Raw genomic sequence first — 14958 nt, forward strand, 5'->3', positions numbered from 1 at the left:
TGCTTTCCCCTTTTCCACTCCATTTGAGAGGCCCTTAATTCACCGCACATATTATATGTCTTATATATGATTTATTTGAATGTGCGTGCACACACAAAGTTGAGTAATACCCGGGTACGCCTTTGGTGAACTCTGGGACAGATGTAGACCCTAAAATGGTCTAACCAGACCTGGGCAAAATTCCATTTACTCCGACATATGTTTGCGGATTGTCTGGCGTTTTGTGTTAAGATTATTAAGTAGAATGTTTAAGATCACGCCATTACACCATGCTACATATTTGAGAGATAATTTGAGTAAAAATCCTGTTGTAGGAGAACAGGAAGACCACAAATGAACCAAATCCTTTGGTCTGTTGTTCATGTCACATGTCATTTTGTGTTTTTTTATTGCAAAATGCCTCCTGATGCCAAATAAAACACAACACAAGGAGGCATCTTGCGCAACAAATAGTGCAAAATGCTGAAGCCAGCATTTTGCATAATATTGTGCAACTTTTTTGGCATTTCTTGAAATTTACATAAAACATGCAAATTTCCCCCATCCTACTCCTCAACCCTTAGTTCCAAGAGGGTATTTCCACCTCAAGATTTAATCCAAGTCCGGGACTGGTGTCAGCAACAGTATAATTTTGAGGTACAGTAGGGGAGACATCTACTGACCCTCCAATCAAATGAGATTTGGAGGCCTTTGGTAATGGAACCCATTGTGTTTATTACAAGTTTAAAGAAAGCCAATGCTTACAATCATTATCTTGAATGCAAAGCCATTATTGATCACTAAAAATTCAAAAAGTGTGGAAGAATGAATGATCAGGGTTACTTTAAGTGCACCGGTAGTTAGGCTAACCCTTTGGTGGCTAAACATTTTTAGGTCGAGCCTACTAGACAGCACAGAAAAAAACACTATTTCCAGCTTACCAATGACTTACAGTGGGTTTAAAGCCTGCCCACTGTTTATCATTTGTTGGCTTTATTGTCACTCTCATTTGCTTGTTTCTTATTCAGTGGCTTACCTTGTCCATCTTGTGTTAGGTCCTACCCCCTAGAACATAGCCTCTGTTTTTTGTGTCCTTCCAACACTCACTTTATGGAACTACTTTTTTCTTAAGCACTCTATGAAAGTTAATGTGCTTTCCTCTTGTCTCCCTATTTGTCCCTCTTGTGCCTTTCCCCGACCTACTTGTCATCCGAGTGCTTCGTTTACCCCTGCAACATGTTGTTCTCTCACCTCCCCATGCTCCGTGCTATTACCTCACTTCCGCATGCCTTTCTTCCATTTCCTATGTTGCTTGCCATTAAATGCAGTTTTTCACCTTCCTCCAGCCACTCATTATTTCTTACCGCCTCACCCGCTCTTTTATTGCCCTCCGCACAGTCCTATAATATCTTGTAACTAAAATTGACCTGACATTCGATGACAGACTGGGCAATACACAGGACCCCACAGAGGCAGCATGGCCATCCTAGTCTGATACAGGCAGTCTGTACAGACCGAAGCATCTTCAGAGGACCGCTCAGGCAAGACAGTCTCACATCTCCAAAGATGAGCCTTTGCTGACCTAACCCAACCGAAAACTGGCAACCAACCCCTACATGTAACTTAGTTCAACGCACCATGCACAGACTGTTGCACACCCCGATAGGGACACGTTGTGTTGACCTGGCACGCACGGCCTGTCGTCCCCCCAAAAGCAGCTTGGCCTCTACCAACAGTTTCAACCTTCATAGAGACATCTCGTATGTTCTGTACATGCATAAACACTGGCCTGCACATCAAGCAAAGTTACTTCAGAAACCTGACCACACATAGAGGCCTTCTCTTAACCAAAAGAAGATCTAGATGACCAGGCTAGTCACTGACCGTTCCCTGACCCAAAGAAAGATGTTACGTCACAGTCTACCTCCTCCCACAGAAGCATCTTAGAAGCTCTTTAAGTTTTTTCCACTCCCATAGATTATCTGCCCTGGATCCAAGCGGCCTGCTCTCAGTATGGACCAGCCATGATCATCTCTTAAGAACATTTGTACTCACCATCCTGCAAAGTGGGTGGCAGCTGAGGAAAATGGGTTCCAGGTTTATCTGAAAAGAAAAGAGATGATGGTGAGAAACATCAAAAGTAGGCGCATTGCTGCTTTAATCAACAGTATTTTCTTTTTTGTCAACAAGGACTGTTCTTTAAGTCTTTAGTTAAGTTTGTATGCCCCGGATAACTCTGTATTTTACATTTACACTGTACACTGCCACAACACTTTGTTAGCTTGCCACGGATGGCTCGTTTAATAACAGTAACGTTTACCAGCACTTTCAAATATTTTCATGATGTATTCATTTTGATATGTATTGAGAAAGAAAAAGATACCTTGTATCAAATGCTACACACCACACTACTTGTAGCGCAAACAATGTCAAGTCAGTCACTCTTTACTGGATTTGGTTTTTTCTACATTCTCTACGGCCTACGTAGTCTTCAATCATACCTATAAGTCTTTTAAAAGTGACCTCTTCGTGCTGCATCCTCAGGCAGGGTCTGTGTTCGGGAAGTCTCTAAACTCAGAGGAGATTCACAACCTTTATTATTTACTCCTTGGGGATACACTTTTCTGTATGATGCCTCAAAATGGCCCACTCATGTTGCCCATATTTCATGACCGATTTTCAATCACACCTCTGCTTTTTTAAAATCCCGCTCCATATCCTTCTTACACCCTTTCCCCCAAATCCTCATGTCTCACACCCCCTGCCACATCCTTTCACATTTGAAATCCAACATATTATGACAAACAGTAGAAAAGTGACCTTTCAAATCAGTGCTATCTTTTACTGTCCAGCGAGGACCATTTCTCCCTTCCGAGTTCCTCAATAACAAGACCAATAATGTTTCTAGGAAATTATGGATGTGCAACTTATTTTCAATTGTTTCATACTTTTTGGACCTAAATTCTTGCTTTAAAATAAATAGGTTTACTGAATGAGTGCTAGACCACCCACCCCAAACATCCCTCAAAATACACATTCAGGGCCCTGGTGACAGCGCTATTCTATCACAAATAGTATCCAAGTGTACTGAGATCAATGGAGTCTACTGTTTGCAAAGCTCTGCATCTTAACAACCAAAAGCCAAAAAGTAAGAAATGCAGAAAAAAGGGACCTACACCCCAATGAAAATATTGCTCAGAATAATCCAGGCGCAGATATGACACCACTCGGAGCCGCCACGTCCCAGTAACAGGGCAGGCATTACTTTCACCAACCCACCCTTAAATGAGAATCCTGAGCCAATCTTAATACTACAGAGCTGGACACACAGACTATACTATAGGGATCAGGCTATCTGGTATAAGGGTCCTCCCCTGTTGTAGGGAATAAAAGAACTTTATCCCTCTCTGCTCACCTGACATCTGTCGATCAACCACTCTGGTGCAGTGAACAGAAGACAACCCACACCCGCGCTGTACTTAAATTGTAGATAATGAAGTGCCAGGGCACTTCTCGGAAGGCCGCTGCGACCTGCACCAAGCAATGCCCCAGCCAGTGCTGCCAATGACAGTATCAACATAACACCTAACCATCACACTCCTACGAGTGTGACAATTCAGACTATTTCAGGCCACACAGAGCTATAATAATGTTGTGAGAGGCTGGTATACTCAATTTTCAATGGCATTTGACTTAATAAACAAGGCAGTTGTGCTCATCTCAGACAGCGCCACCATGTGGTGGAGTGTCACTAGAGCCAATGCTGACAATTAAGTGCTGGTACCGAGCACCGGAAACCCTTGCTCAAATTAAGCAATGCACATGCCGCTTCTTAGTGAATGGTATAGCCTCTTCCAGTGCTCCTTTCACACTCCATTGACACCTTGCACCCCCATCTACCATTTCTCACATGCAAGGAAAGGCTTATAAATATGCACCTTAATCAAAAATACCAATCTGTCACCGTTAGCACATTTATTTAGGTAATTAGCATTAGAGATGCAGCTTTTCGCACGACCTTCAACCTCCCCCAGGGTGATGGCTAATAAAGCTTCAACTGATCGGCTGTTGCCGCGATGGAGCTGGTGGAGTGCACACAGGAACCTCCAGCATAAGGGAGCTGGTATGTGCAAGCAAATGCTGCATTTAGGCGGAAGTTTGCGCTGACTGAACTCTGACCCCCAGTGTTTTTTATGAATGAGAATTAACCTACAAAGAATGCTGCACTTGCATTGGTCGCTATAATCGGTTCGGCCATTTGTCTTTCCAGCAAACCAGGTTCCTAAAGCCAAAAGAAAAGACTGGCATAAGCCACATTTGTAGCAGTGGCGGCTCCAAGGAGCGTCGCCCCACTGCTATTTAGCAATTTAAAATAAAGGAAAAATGAAATAACACCTTGTTACTATCGTTTAAATTGTTCCTGCTGTGGCAGAGTGGCGGGGCAGGGTGGGGCTGTTCTGCTGTCGGAGCAGGGGGACGAGTGGTGAGCACTATATAGGTGAGCATGAATGTTTGGCTGGCCGTCTCGGGCAGCAAAACACACAAGATGATGGACGGAATATTGCACATTTGTAAAACATTCACCCCAGTCACAGATCTGGGTTTAATCCATCGTTATTCTGCTCACCACGCCACCCCAGTTCAGACATGGCCATGTGCAAATCAGTCTTGACCATGTGCCTCATGGGAACAGTCCGGCCCGAACTGCCAAGCCATGTCTTCCCTGGACGGGAATCAAGCATCCTAGGACCGGTTTCGGGGTTTCACCCCTCTTCAGCCAGGATAGCTTGACTCCAGTGGCGTAGTGAGCACGGGACCCACCCTTCCCACATAGGGCTAACAGCAAAACACACAAGATGATGGACGGAATGTTGGACATTGGCAAAACATTCACCCACAGTCACAGATCTGGGTTTAATCCATCGTTATTTTGCTCACCACGCCACCCCAGTTCAGACATGGCCATATGCAAATCAGTCTTGACCCTGTGCCTCATGGGAACAGTCCAGCCCGAACTGCCAAGCCATGTCTTCCCTGGACCGGAATCAAGCATCCTAGGACCGGTTTCTGGCTATCAGCCGTCATCAGCCAGGATAGCTTGACTCCAGTGGCGTAGTGAGCACGGGTCCCACGTCTGGGAATACCCATCCCACTTAGGGCGAAAAGCATTACAACAAACAAATGATGGACGGAATGCTGACAATGCAGACATTCTCCCCCAGTCAAGAGATCTGGGTTAAATCCATCTTTCTTTTGCTCACCACGCCACCCCAGTTCAGACATGGCCATATGCAAATCAGTCTTGACCCTGTGCCTCGGGCAGGCCAAACAGTCATGCACCCTTTGCATGTTCTGCACTCAGGCTGTAACACTTCCTGGGGGGGGGGGGGGGGGGGGGGAACGCACAGGCTCCCAGACTCTGGCTGAGCGCCGAACCATGGTGCTCAGACCAATCACAAAGCTGCATTGCAGTGTTATTGGTTTAGAGGAGTCTGGGTGCTTCCTGTTCCGACCGGAAGAGATGCGGCGAGAAGACGGAGGAGAGACCCAGCCAAGAGGTAAGTTTATTTATGTTTTCCTTTACCCCATCCCCATGGCCCCCGACACCCCCGATCCATGCCAGCCACCACTGCTTTGTAGAATGAAGTGTGATAGAGGGCCATATTATCACTCTTGTTAGATCCTCACACCCACTGGCACTTGCAAACCTGTGCGATTGTACCAAAATGAGCAAACAAAGCTTGTTAAAATAATGTAAGATTGTCACATTATTGTACTCTGGAGCTCAAAAGTGACTGGCTATTCAAGCAATACACCATGTTCTTCTGATTACTTGTCGGCTCCTTTCACTACGTAAAAAGAAAATGCAATAGAATTTTAGAAATAAATCTGAGGCCATATCACCGTTCTAGACGAAATTGGCTTATCACCCTACTGGTGCGGAGTAGCCATTGGTAGCTGTGGTGGGATGCGCCACTAAACTCACAGCAGAGGGACTACTGGCAATAGGTGACTGATCTCAGCTTACGACGCAACCAAAGCGGGGCTCACCCAGATCTTCATCCTCTCAGTGGCTCACTTGTCTCTGTAGCTGAAAAGGATGTATACAATCTGTCACTAAACACCACTGGAGACTCCGCTCTAGCAATTAACACACTGTCCAGGCAGCTCCAACACCTCCCATTGTCCTAACTAGTGGTATTTGCACCTCAAGGCCTCTGGGAGTCTGTACAGGTTATTTCAGAAATTCAGCTATCCGGCTCGAGTATCGTTTCCGTCTCTTTTGTTCTTTCATCAGCATGGCTAATCCAAGATCACGTTCTGATCAAGTGTTGATGACAGGAGCCTGGGACAGGTGAGATGGGAGGAAATTCTGCCTTGTGGGAACCTCTGAAAACGTTGTACCCTGAGGCAGGTTAAAGTGCGAAGGCGACAGAGAGAACAGCATCTTTGTGAAGGAAGGCCCTGATTGGCAGCTCAACGCCCCCCTTCAGTGGCACGCGTAAAACTAGCAACGATTCAAGAAACAACTATACAAACACAAGCTTCCTACAGCTCCCATTGGCTATTCTCTTAAGTCTATGCCATATTAGATTTACAACTGCCCTACAACTATACAAATGCAAGGTTCCTACAGCTCCCATTGGCTATTCTCTTAAGTCTATGCCATATTAGATTTACAACTGCCCTACAACTATACAAATACAAGGTTCCTACAGCTCACATTAAGTCTGCAGTGCTTAATGTATTTAAAAAAAGTAAGTGCCAATGCCCTGGTCAGGAGGCCACTGCCACTCGCAACACCCTTTGCCACTGCCGGCACTACCAATGACAGTACCTACAGAACTACAGCCATTGCACTGCTACAAGTGTTACAATTCAAACTGTTCGAGGCCCCCAAAGTGTAAGAATGGCTTGGGTGGCAAGTATTGCTTGTTTTTAATGCATATTGTACTGATAAACAAGTGTTGTTCTGCTTATTTTTGAATTACACAAACAGCGCCGACAGGTGGCAGCTGTCACAAGTGCCGGTGTTGACAATAAAGTGCCAGTGCCGAGCACTGGAAACCACTGACTCAAATTAAACACTGGTGAAAATGGTGGGAAGCCTGTCTATCACCAGACAAGACCCCTGGCTGCGCAACACTACTGTAACACTACTTCTACTCTTGCACCATCTAAACGCCACCACGAGAAGACCAGGAGATTAGAAATGCACAGTCAGCAAGTTCTAAGGAGCTCCACGTAGGGGTAGGATACCCGACCTCATCTACAGTTTGGATGACTCGAGTAAGCGCACCAAAATCCACATATATCTATGATGGACACACGCATGTTACAATTCACAGTTGTACAGTTTGGTGCAAATTGAATAAAACCACTGTAAAGAAACCTCCACAGGGACAACCCAAAACTCACGAAGAATAGTTGGTGGGACAGGGAGGACATGAGGACAAGAAGAGCGAGACATAGGGTCTCCTTCTCCCTCTTTCTCATACTGATGGAGATGGATAAGACCCACCATCAGACGAGAACAAGACTCAATCACAAGAACAGCTCTCCAATGGACCCCAGAGCTAAACGGAAGAGAGGCAGGCCAGGGAAAACCTTGAATGAACTGTGGAAACAGAAATGAAGCACAGCTGGGGCACTATACAGAAACTTGCCCAAGACAGACCGAAGTGGCGGTCCTTCGTTGCTGCCCCTCATGCCAATCAGCATAACGGGCAGTAAGTAAGTAAGTAAGTAACTAGGGTCTCCTTAAAGAGGGGTAAGGAGACAAGGTGAGAAAGAGCACACTTTCACAGAGGCCAACAGTCAGAGATCACTACAATTCAAGGTAAGGGATGCCAACCCTACTTGTCGTGGAAGGTTGCAAGACTGCCGCACTCCATAGCAGCACTCTACACTGCAATAGCAAATCACCAGGGTTACCATGACACCAAATAGCATCAGTAGCCTGCAGAACAAGCATACAATGGGCTAAATGAAATCGCCAGAACAGAACTAAATACAAAGGACTAATTTGATAAAGATGACGGCCTTTTTGACACTCAGATGGGATTACAGAGCGGCGCGAGAATAAATGATACGGACTGAGAAGATGACTTAAAAATCAAAAATATAACAAATGAAATCCTCGATGATTCAAAGTGCAGCAAAAAATAGAAACTATACTTATACTGTTACAGTAGGGGAATGTACCGGTTACTGTGAAGTCCTCCAGTAATTTCAATTAATCATTGCATTCACTTATCCTTCACTCGAGTACTGAAAATCTTCTTATGCGCAGTTCGTGCTTTTTTGCAATTATCAGAGGATAATAGTTGTACCTTTCAGAAGAAGCGAGCCAGTACGAGGCCTCTTAAGTCAATTTCGAGTGAATACCAGCCAGAATACAAAGTGCCCTTCCAGCATAGTGGTATTAAACCGGCATTGAATATAGGAACAGCCTACTAACACTTCCACCAGGAAATGCTATGAATATTCTTCTCGGATGATTGACAAGAAGCATGAAATGTGCATAAGAAGATTTTCTGTACTTACTGAGCAGTGACTGGCGGCAAAAAGGTAATTGAAAATTACTTGATTATTTTAAATTGACTCTACGGAACCCCTCGACTTGAACTCGATCACTGCGAACACTGCTAGTACCTAAATGATGGGTAAGGCTAGTAAGTATGTCAAATAGCACCAACCTGCTTGGTCGGGCTGCCAGGTGTGCTAAACACGCAGAGGGACAGAATGCCAAAACATGCAATACTGAAATATCATAGTTTTAAGTTCCTCGTGAAACGTAAGCCAACGGGGAAAACAGACCAGAATCAAACGCGTTCAACAAATTAGGGACTGTAGCTAATGCCGGAGGAACTATGGAATGCCTTAACCTGAGGAAGAGCCTAGAATGTTGTAACTTTAGACAGACCTAGTTTAAACAGAAACTCACTTCATCGGTTTCTTGTGGCGTCCCACTGCAATCAAGTTGGAAAAATTGAAGACTCAGCAAAAAACCTATTCAATTTTACCCCAGGTACCCCATAGAAATACCTTTTTACAATTACAGCTCTATTGCTCAAATTACCAATGTCATTTTGTAAAATGTATCCCCCTTTCAGAAGTGATTGCTCAAGGAAGACAGCCCCCATGCACCCATAGTTTAAAGGAGGTCCTGACGGAGGGGAACGTCATTGCCACAATCCACCAGCTCCACCACGCTCTCCACATTCTTGGGAAGAGTCTTTTAATGTGATTTTTTTGTAGAACCCAAGGTAGACACAATGTTCAAGTCTGCCTCTAACCGAGCCATGTGGCTTTTTTGGCAGCACAAAATAACAAGACCATTCACTGGTGAGGCTAGGTGGTCTTGTTACAGCGGGAAAGTGAAAAATAACAATAACATACACAGTATTTACTTTTCCTGCTACCATCGTATAGTGTGGTGTAGCTTGGTACAGAGGGGGCGCTCTCAAATCCCAAACTCGGGACCCACAAAAGTGTCAATCTCTGTGTTCCATTGCTGCGAATATCCACTTTGTCAATAAACTGAGAATACGTTGTCCAGAGCAAGAGTCAAGTCACTCAGAACTCTACTCTTCTCCGCAGCCATCTTGCTTCCCAACTTGCTTATACTTCCCTGATGCATCAGAAAGGTCTCAAACCAGAACTCACATGTGATGCAAGGCTGGAAAGCATGACAACTGTTTTTTTTTTATTTCGGCACAGGACAAACTAGATTAGGATTGAAGTTAGCCTGGGCCAGACTCAGAGAGGATTTCAATAAGGGTATATTTGGGTTGTGCAAGTTTGTCCGACTGCCCTCGTCGCCATAAAATATTCAGTCTCTACAAACCTCAGTAGACAATGGCAGGCAGACAATAGGAGAAAGCCTGAAATACACTTCAACTCCACAACTGATTATCTTTAAAACGTTTTCCAAGTCTGGGGTCTTATAGGGTTATGTAGTGGGCCAGTGAAATCTAGCCCCTCGTAATCAACGCATAGGCACAGAATGCGGAAAACCTTTTGATATATGAGCTCCCTAGTTGGGTACAGTTATATAAAGAGACAAAATTTGACTAGGAATCAAGATGTGTTTTTTTAATTATAGTGTATATTAGATTTAAACTAGATCTCCCACAGGTTTGTTTAATTTCTTCATCTCTGATGAAGCGACAGCACGAGTCGTGAAATCCATTGCATGGATCTATCTACAGTTAATATATTAGATTAATGTCAATATAACATTTCAAACAAAGACTAAAGTAAACAGAAGAAATTCTGGAAAAATCCCAAAGAACTGAAATGTATTATTGCATGGAGAAGTGATGCATTACTCCGTTTGGTTTTGCGCCTCTGCCAAAGAAGGTTTAAGATGCTATTTTAAATGCGGGCCTTTAAAGGTAGTGCACACCCAATCCAAGTGGAGGCGCCTCACGCGCGAGAAGCTCGCGCCCCTCGCCGGCCACCATCCCCCCCGGAAGCTGCCAGCAGCGCTAAAGGCCCATCTGGGAAGAGGGCGCGAGACAGGAAGTGACAGAAATCTATAGCTGCCGGAGTACATTTGTCCTTCAGAAGTAATTGAATTCACTTGCTGGGAAGCCTCGGAAAGTTAACCGGCGCTGCCACCGCTAATGGCGGAGGCAATTAGGGAGCAGAGTTGTCCAACTCTTCCTACTCCGTTCTGGGGGAGGTCTGGGACTGGAGGACCGACCAAGCCCGGAGGACAGAAGCGGCTGCTGGGGTCAAGGGTCAGTCTTTGTGATCCATGGATCCGAGATGTGAATAGAGAATCCGTTTTATTGCCCACCATTTAACCCGGGAGTAGAGAACTGAGAGAAGCATCTGTGGTGCAAGCCCCACCCCCTGTCCCCTAACTCCATTCATGTATCCTCTGCAACCTTCCCACCCACACAGATTCCTCTCAGCCCATTCAATCTCCCCCATTAACACCCCACCCCCACATGCAAACCCCTTCCCAGCCCGTTCCACCGCCTCCATTTGTCCCGTATCCACTCCTCCCATACAGAGCACCTCAGGCCATTCACCCCTCCACTCATCACTACCCAGCACCTAAGCCCACACACACCTGCTGGCCAATTCCATCATCCTCCAGCCCCCTTTATCACACATACACACTGGAGAAGTGTGGCTCAATGATTAGAGCGGCAGACCCTGATGCAGAGGTCTAGCCCGGGACCAGGGTTCAATTCCCCGCCTCGGCGGGTCTTGGGCTCAAAAAAATTCCACGGACCTGATAATTCTCGCCTCGGTGCCTATTCCAATCATGGAGTCCCACTCTGCAACTCTGGGCAATAGCTTGCTTAATCTCCACAACGGCCCCCACAACGCTAAGGATGCCTGGCCTCCACCTTGGGGGTGCCCAGGAGTGGACGCCTCACAGGGAAAGCCAGGATGGGTTCCACAGCGGTATTCGTACAAGCGCCTTGAGACCCTTGCGGGTGAGTAGTGCGCTATACAAGTATCAATTTACATTTACATTCCCGGCACATCTTGTCAGCCCAATCTCATCACCTACTACTTCCAGCCGCAGTTCCACACACCCCTCCCTACACACACCGACTCCTTTCCAGCCCCTCCCTTTTCCCCTTGTCTCCTCAACCCTCCCCTAAATTCCCAGCAAAGTCTACAACCTCCATTCATTCCGTTTGCTGCAAACTTCCTATACACTCTGACCCCTCCCCAGCCCATCGTGTTAGCCCCTTCTGTTCCCCTCTTCCAACAGCTCCCCCGAAGGAACTCGTCCCCTTTATGCCCTAGAGAAGCACAGATCTGGGAGAGGGGAGGTCTCTTGTAAGGGGATAGTGGGGCAAGGCCCAGGGGCGCAGCTGTGGGCCCGCGTGAACACAGGCGGCCTTCGAGGCGCGCTTGCAACTCTGCGAATTTGCAATTCTGCAACCGCCTTATGTGACTGAGCAACAGGCGGTGCTTAGAAGAGATGGGGAGAACTGAGGAGCGGCCGCATTTTCCCTTTATACGACCAATTCATTCCATAAACAAAGAATTAATAGCATGCTTTTTATATTAAGCATCGCCCCGCGAATAATGGCACGTTTAAACGCGGTAATAACGGGAGTTGCGGCTGCACGCAGTAATGATGCCGACATAGCATTTGAAGATAAAAATCTGGGAAACGCTTTCACAGATTCCAGTTTTATGACCAGCAGGTCATATCACCAATTTCAGTTCTAATCGATTCGTTTATTTTCCCTTTTGAAGCCCGAACCCACATATATAAGTTGCAAAATAGATTAGGATGCGCTATAAAAAAATGATAACTCGTTTACTTTAAAGCTAACACATCTCTGGTAGTCTCAGCCCTAGCAGCAGTCCCCCCGGGCGCCGGAGCAGAGCCTGCCCCAGGGACCCTCCCTCGTTTATTCCTGGTCCGCAGCTGCGCTCAACTCTCTGGAGACCCATCCAGGGGCCAGTTCCAAGCAAGGCCAGCGTCTCATAAGCCCGCAGGTCATGAACATCGCCCTACCGAGCGAATCCAGGAAGAAATCCTGCGAATTTCAGCCATGCCATCACGATGTTCCATCAGGGTGCAGAGACTCTCTGACCTCGACTCGTTTTTTGCTGTCTGCTTCAACTCTGATTTGCTCACTGTCTCCTTCCAACTCGGGACCCGCCACAGAAACTCCATATCTTGTTAAAGCCCACATTTTCCTCCAGATAACTTTGACCAGACCACTGCTTCCCCCCAGAGAACTTTGCTAAGACTACTGCTTCAGACCACTGCTCCCCTCCAGATTACTTTGATCAGACCACTGCTTCCCTCCAGATTACTTTGCTCAGACCACTGCTTCAGACCACTGTTTCCCACCAGGTTACTTTGACCAGACCACTGCTTCCCTCCAGATTACTTAGTTCAGACCACTTGTTCAGACCACTGCTTCCCTTCAGATTACTTTGCTCAGACCACTGCTTCCCTCCAGATTACTTTGATCAGACCACTGCTTCCCTCCAGATTACTTTGCTCAGACCACTGTTTCAGACCACTGTTTCCCACCAGGTTACTTTGACCAGACCACTGCTTCCCTTCAGATTACTTTGGTCAGACCACTGCTTCCGTCCAGATTACTTTGACGAGACCACTGCTTTTTCTCCAGATTACTCTGATCAGACCACTGCTCACTCCAGATTACTTTGATCAGACCACTGCTTTCCTCCAGAATACTTTCATTAGACCACTGCTTCATACCACTGCTCCCCTCCAGAATACTCAGATCAGACCACTGCTCACTCCGGATTACTTTGATCAGACCACTGCTCCCCTCCATATTACTTTGCTCAGATCACTGCTTCCTTTCAGATGACTTTGCTCAGACCACTGGTTCCCACCAGGTTACTTTGATCAAACCACTGCTTCAGACCACTGCTCCTTTCCAGATCACTTTGATCAGCCCACTGCTTCCCTCCAGATTGCTTCCCTCTAGGTTAGTTTGATCAGACACTGATTCCCGTCAGCTTACTTTGATTAGACTGTTGCTTCAGACTACTGCTCCCCTCCAGATTACTTTGAATAGACCACTGCTCCCCTCCAGATTACTTTGAATAGACCACTGCTCCCCTCCAGATTACTTTGATTAGACCACTGCTCCCTCCAGATTACTTTAATTAGATCCCTGCTCCCCTCCAGATTACTTTGATTAGACCGCTGCTCCCCTCCAGATTACCTTGAATAGACCACTGCTCCCCCCCAGATTACTTTGAATAGACCACTGCTCCCCTCCAGATTACTTTGAATAGACCGCTGCTCCTCTCCAGATTACTTTGTATAGACCGCTGCTCCCCTCCAGATAATTTTGATCAGACCACTGCTCCCCTCCAGCTTACTTTGAATAGACCACTGCTCCCCCCCAGATTACTTTGAATAGACCACTGCTCCCCTCCAGATTACTTTGAATAGACCGCTGCTCCTCTCCAGATTACTTTGTATAGACCGCTGCTCCCCTCCAGATAATTTTGATCAGACCACTGCTCCCCTCCAGATTACTTTGAATAGACCGCTGCTCCCCTCCAGATTACTTTGTATAGACCGCTGCTCCCCTCCAGATAATTTTGATCCGACCACTGCTCCCCTCCATATTACTTTGAATAGACCACTGCTCCCATCTAGATTACTTTGATCAGACAACTGCTCACCTCCAGATTACTTTGAATAGACCACTGCTTGTGGCATAACCCACATTTCCAGCCATCCAAAAGTAATCAGTCTACTCTGTTATGTGGCAAACAACAGACCTGGCTCTCCTACAGGACGCAAAAAGATGGATGGTTTCAGACCGAGCGAGCCCTGAGCGTAAGAAGGTTTTATGAGGGGGCTAGGGTATCACAATGGTACATATGCACGAACTTGCTAAAGCCACCATTGCGATAGAGTCACTTCCTTGCTTGCTCGGGAACCCGCTTCAATCTGCATCAAATGAAGCCCTTAGTGTTTCACCTTACAGTACTGAATCCCGTATATGCCGCATTTATCCAGTTGTTATTGGGCAAACTCTTAACGCCCCAAGCCATACTGCCAGCATCACAACATGCCTGGTATCTACAGGTCTAGAGCTAGGATGGGCAATACTCTTGGCATGTCGGCCGTAGGTGGCAAAGGTCAGACAGCAAGCAGCTCCAGGCTTGGACCTAGCTCAGCAGTCTATAGTTCTTGGCTTTTGCATCAATACTCGTGATGCTGACCGAGGGAGGCTCAAACATGTCAAAAGACCTTCCGAGCCAGTCCTAGCAGGTGTCTATGAGGGGCGCAGATCCGGTCCATTGATCTGGTCCCCTAACCTCATTCTCTGGTGTCTCACTATCTGCACATCTTCAAAGGGTGCTGCTTGTACTAATGCCCCTTCTGTCCTCAGTTTATAGTGCCAAGACGCCTTCGGGTATTAGCTGCGCTTTATAAATCTAATTTCAATTCAATCCAATTAAATCCCACCAGAGTACCACTAAATACAT

General features: G+C 46.3%; 1 protein-coding gene across 5 annotated transcripts in view; it reads right to left on the reverse strand.

Moving 5' to 3' along the window:
* The window catches only part of AGRN (agrin), a 726538-nt gene that overhangs the window by 338777 nt on the left and 372803 nt on the right, over positions 1-14958 (reverse strand). For all 5 annotated transcript variants that reach the window (XM_085609660.1, XM_085609659.1, XM_085609658.1 and 2 more), the window contains one exon: positions 2035-2082. In XM_085609660.1, the coding sequence (XP_085465786.1) occupies positions 2035-2082 (48 nt within the window). The remainder of the gene's footprint in view (positions 1-2034; positions 2083-14958) is intronic.

Source organism: Triturus cristatus, chromosome 1_2 (assembly GCF_964204655.1).
Source record: "Triturus cristatus chromosome 1_2, aTriCri1.1, whole genome shotgun sequence".
Classification (NCBI taxonomy): Eukaryota; Metazoa; Chordata; class Amphibia; order Caudata; family Salamandridae; genus Triturus; species Triturus cristatus.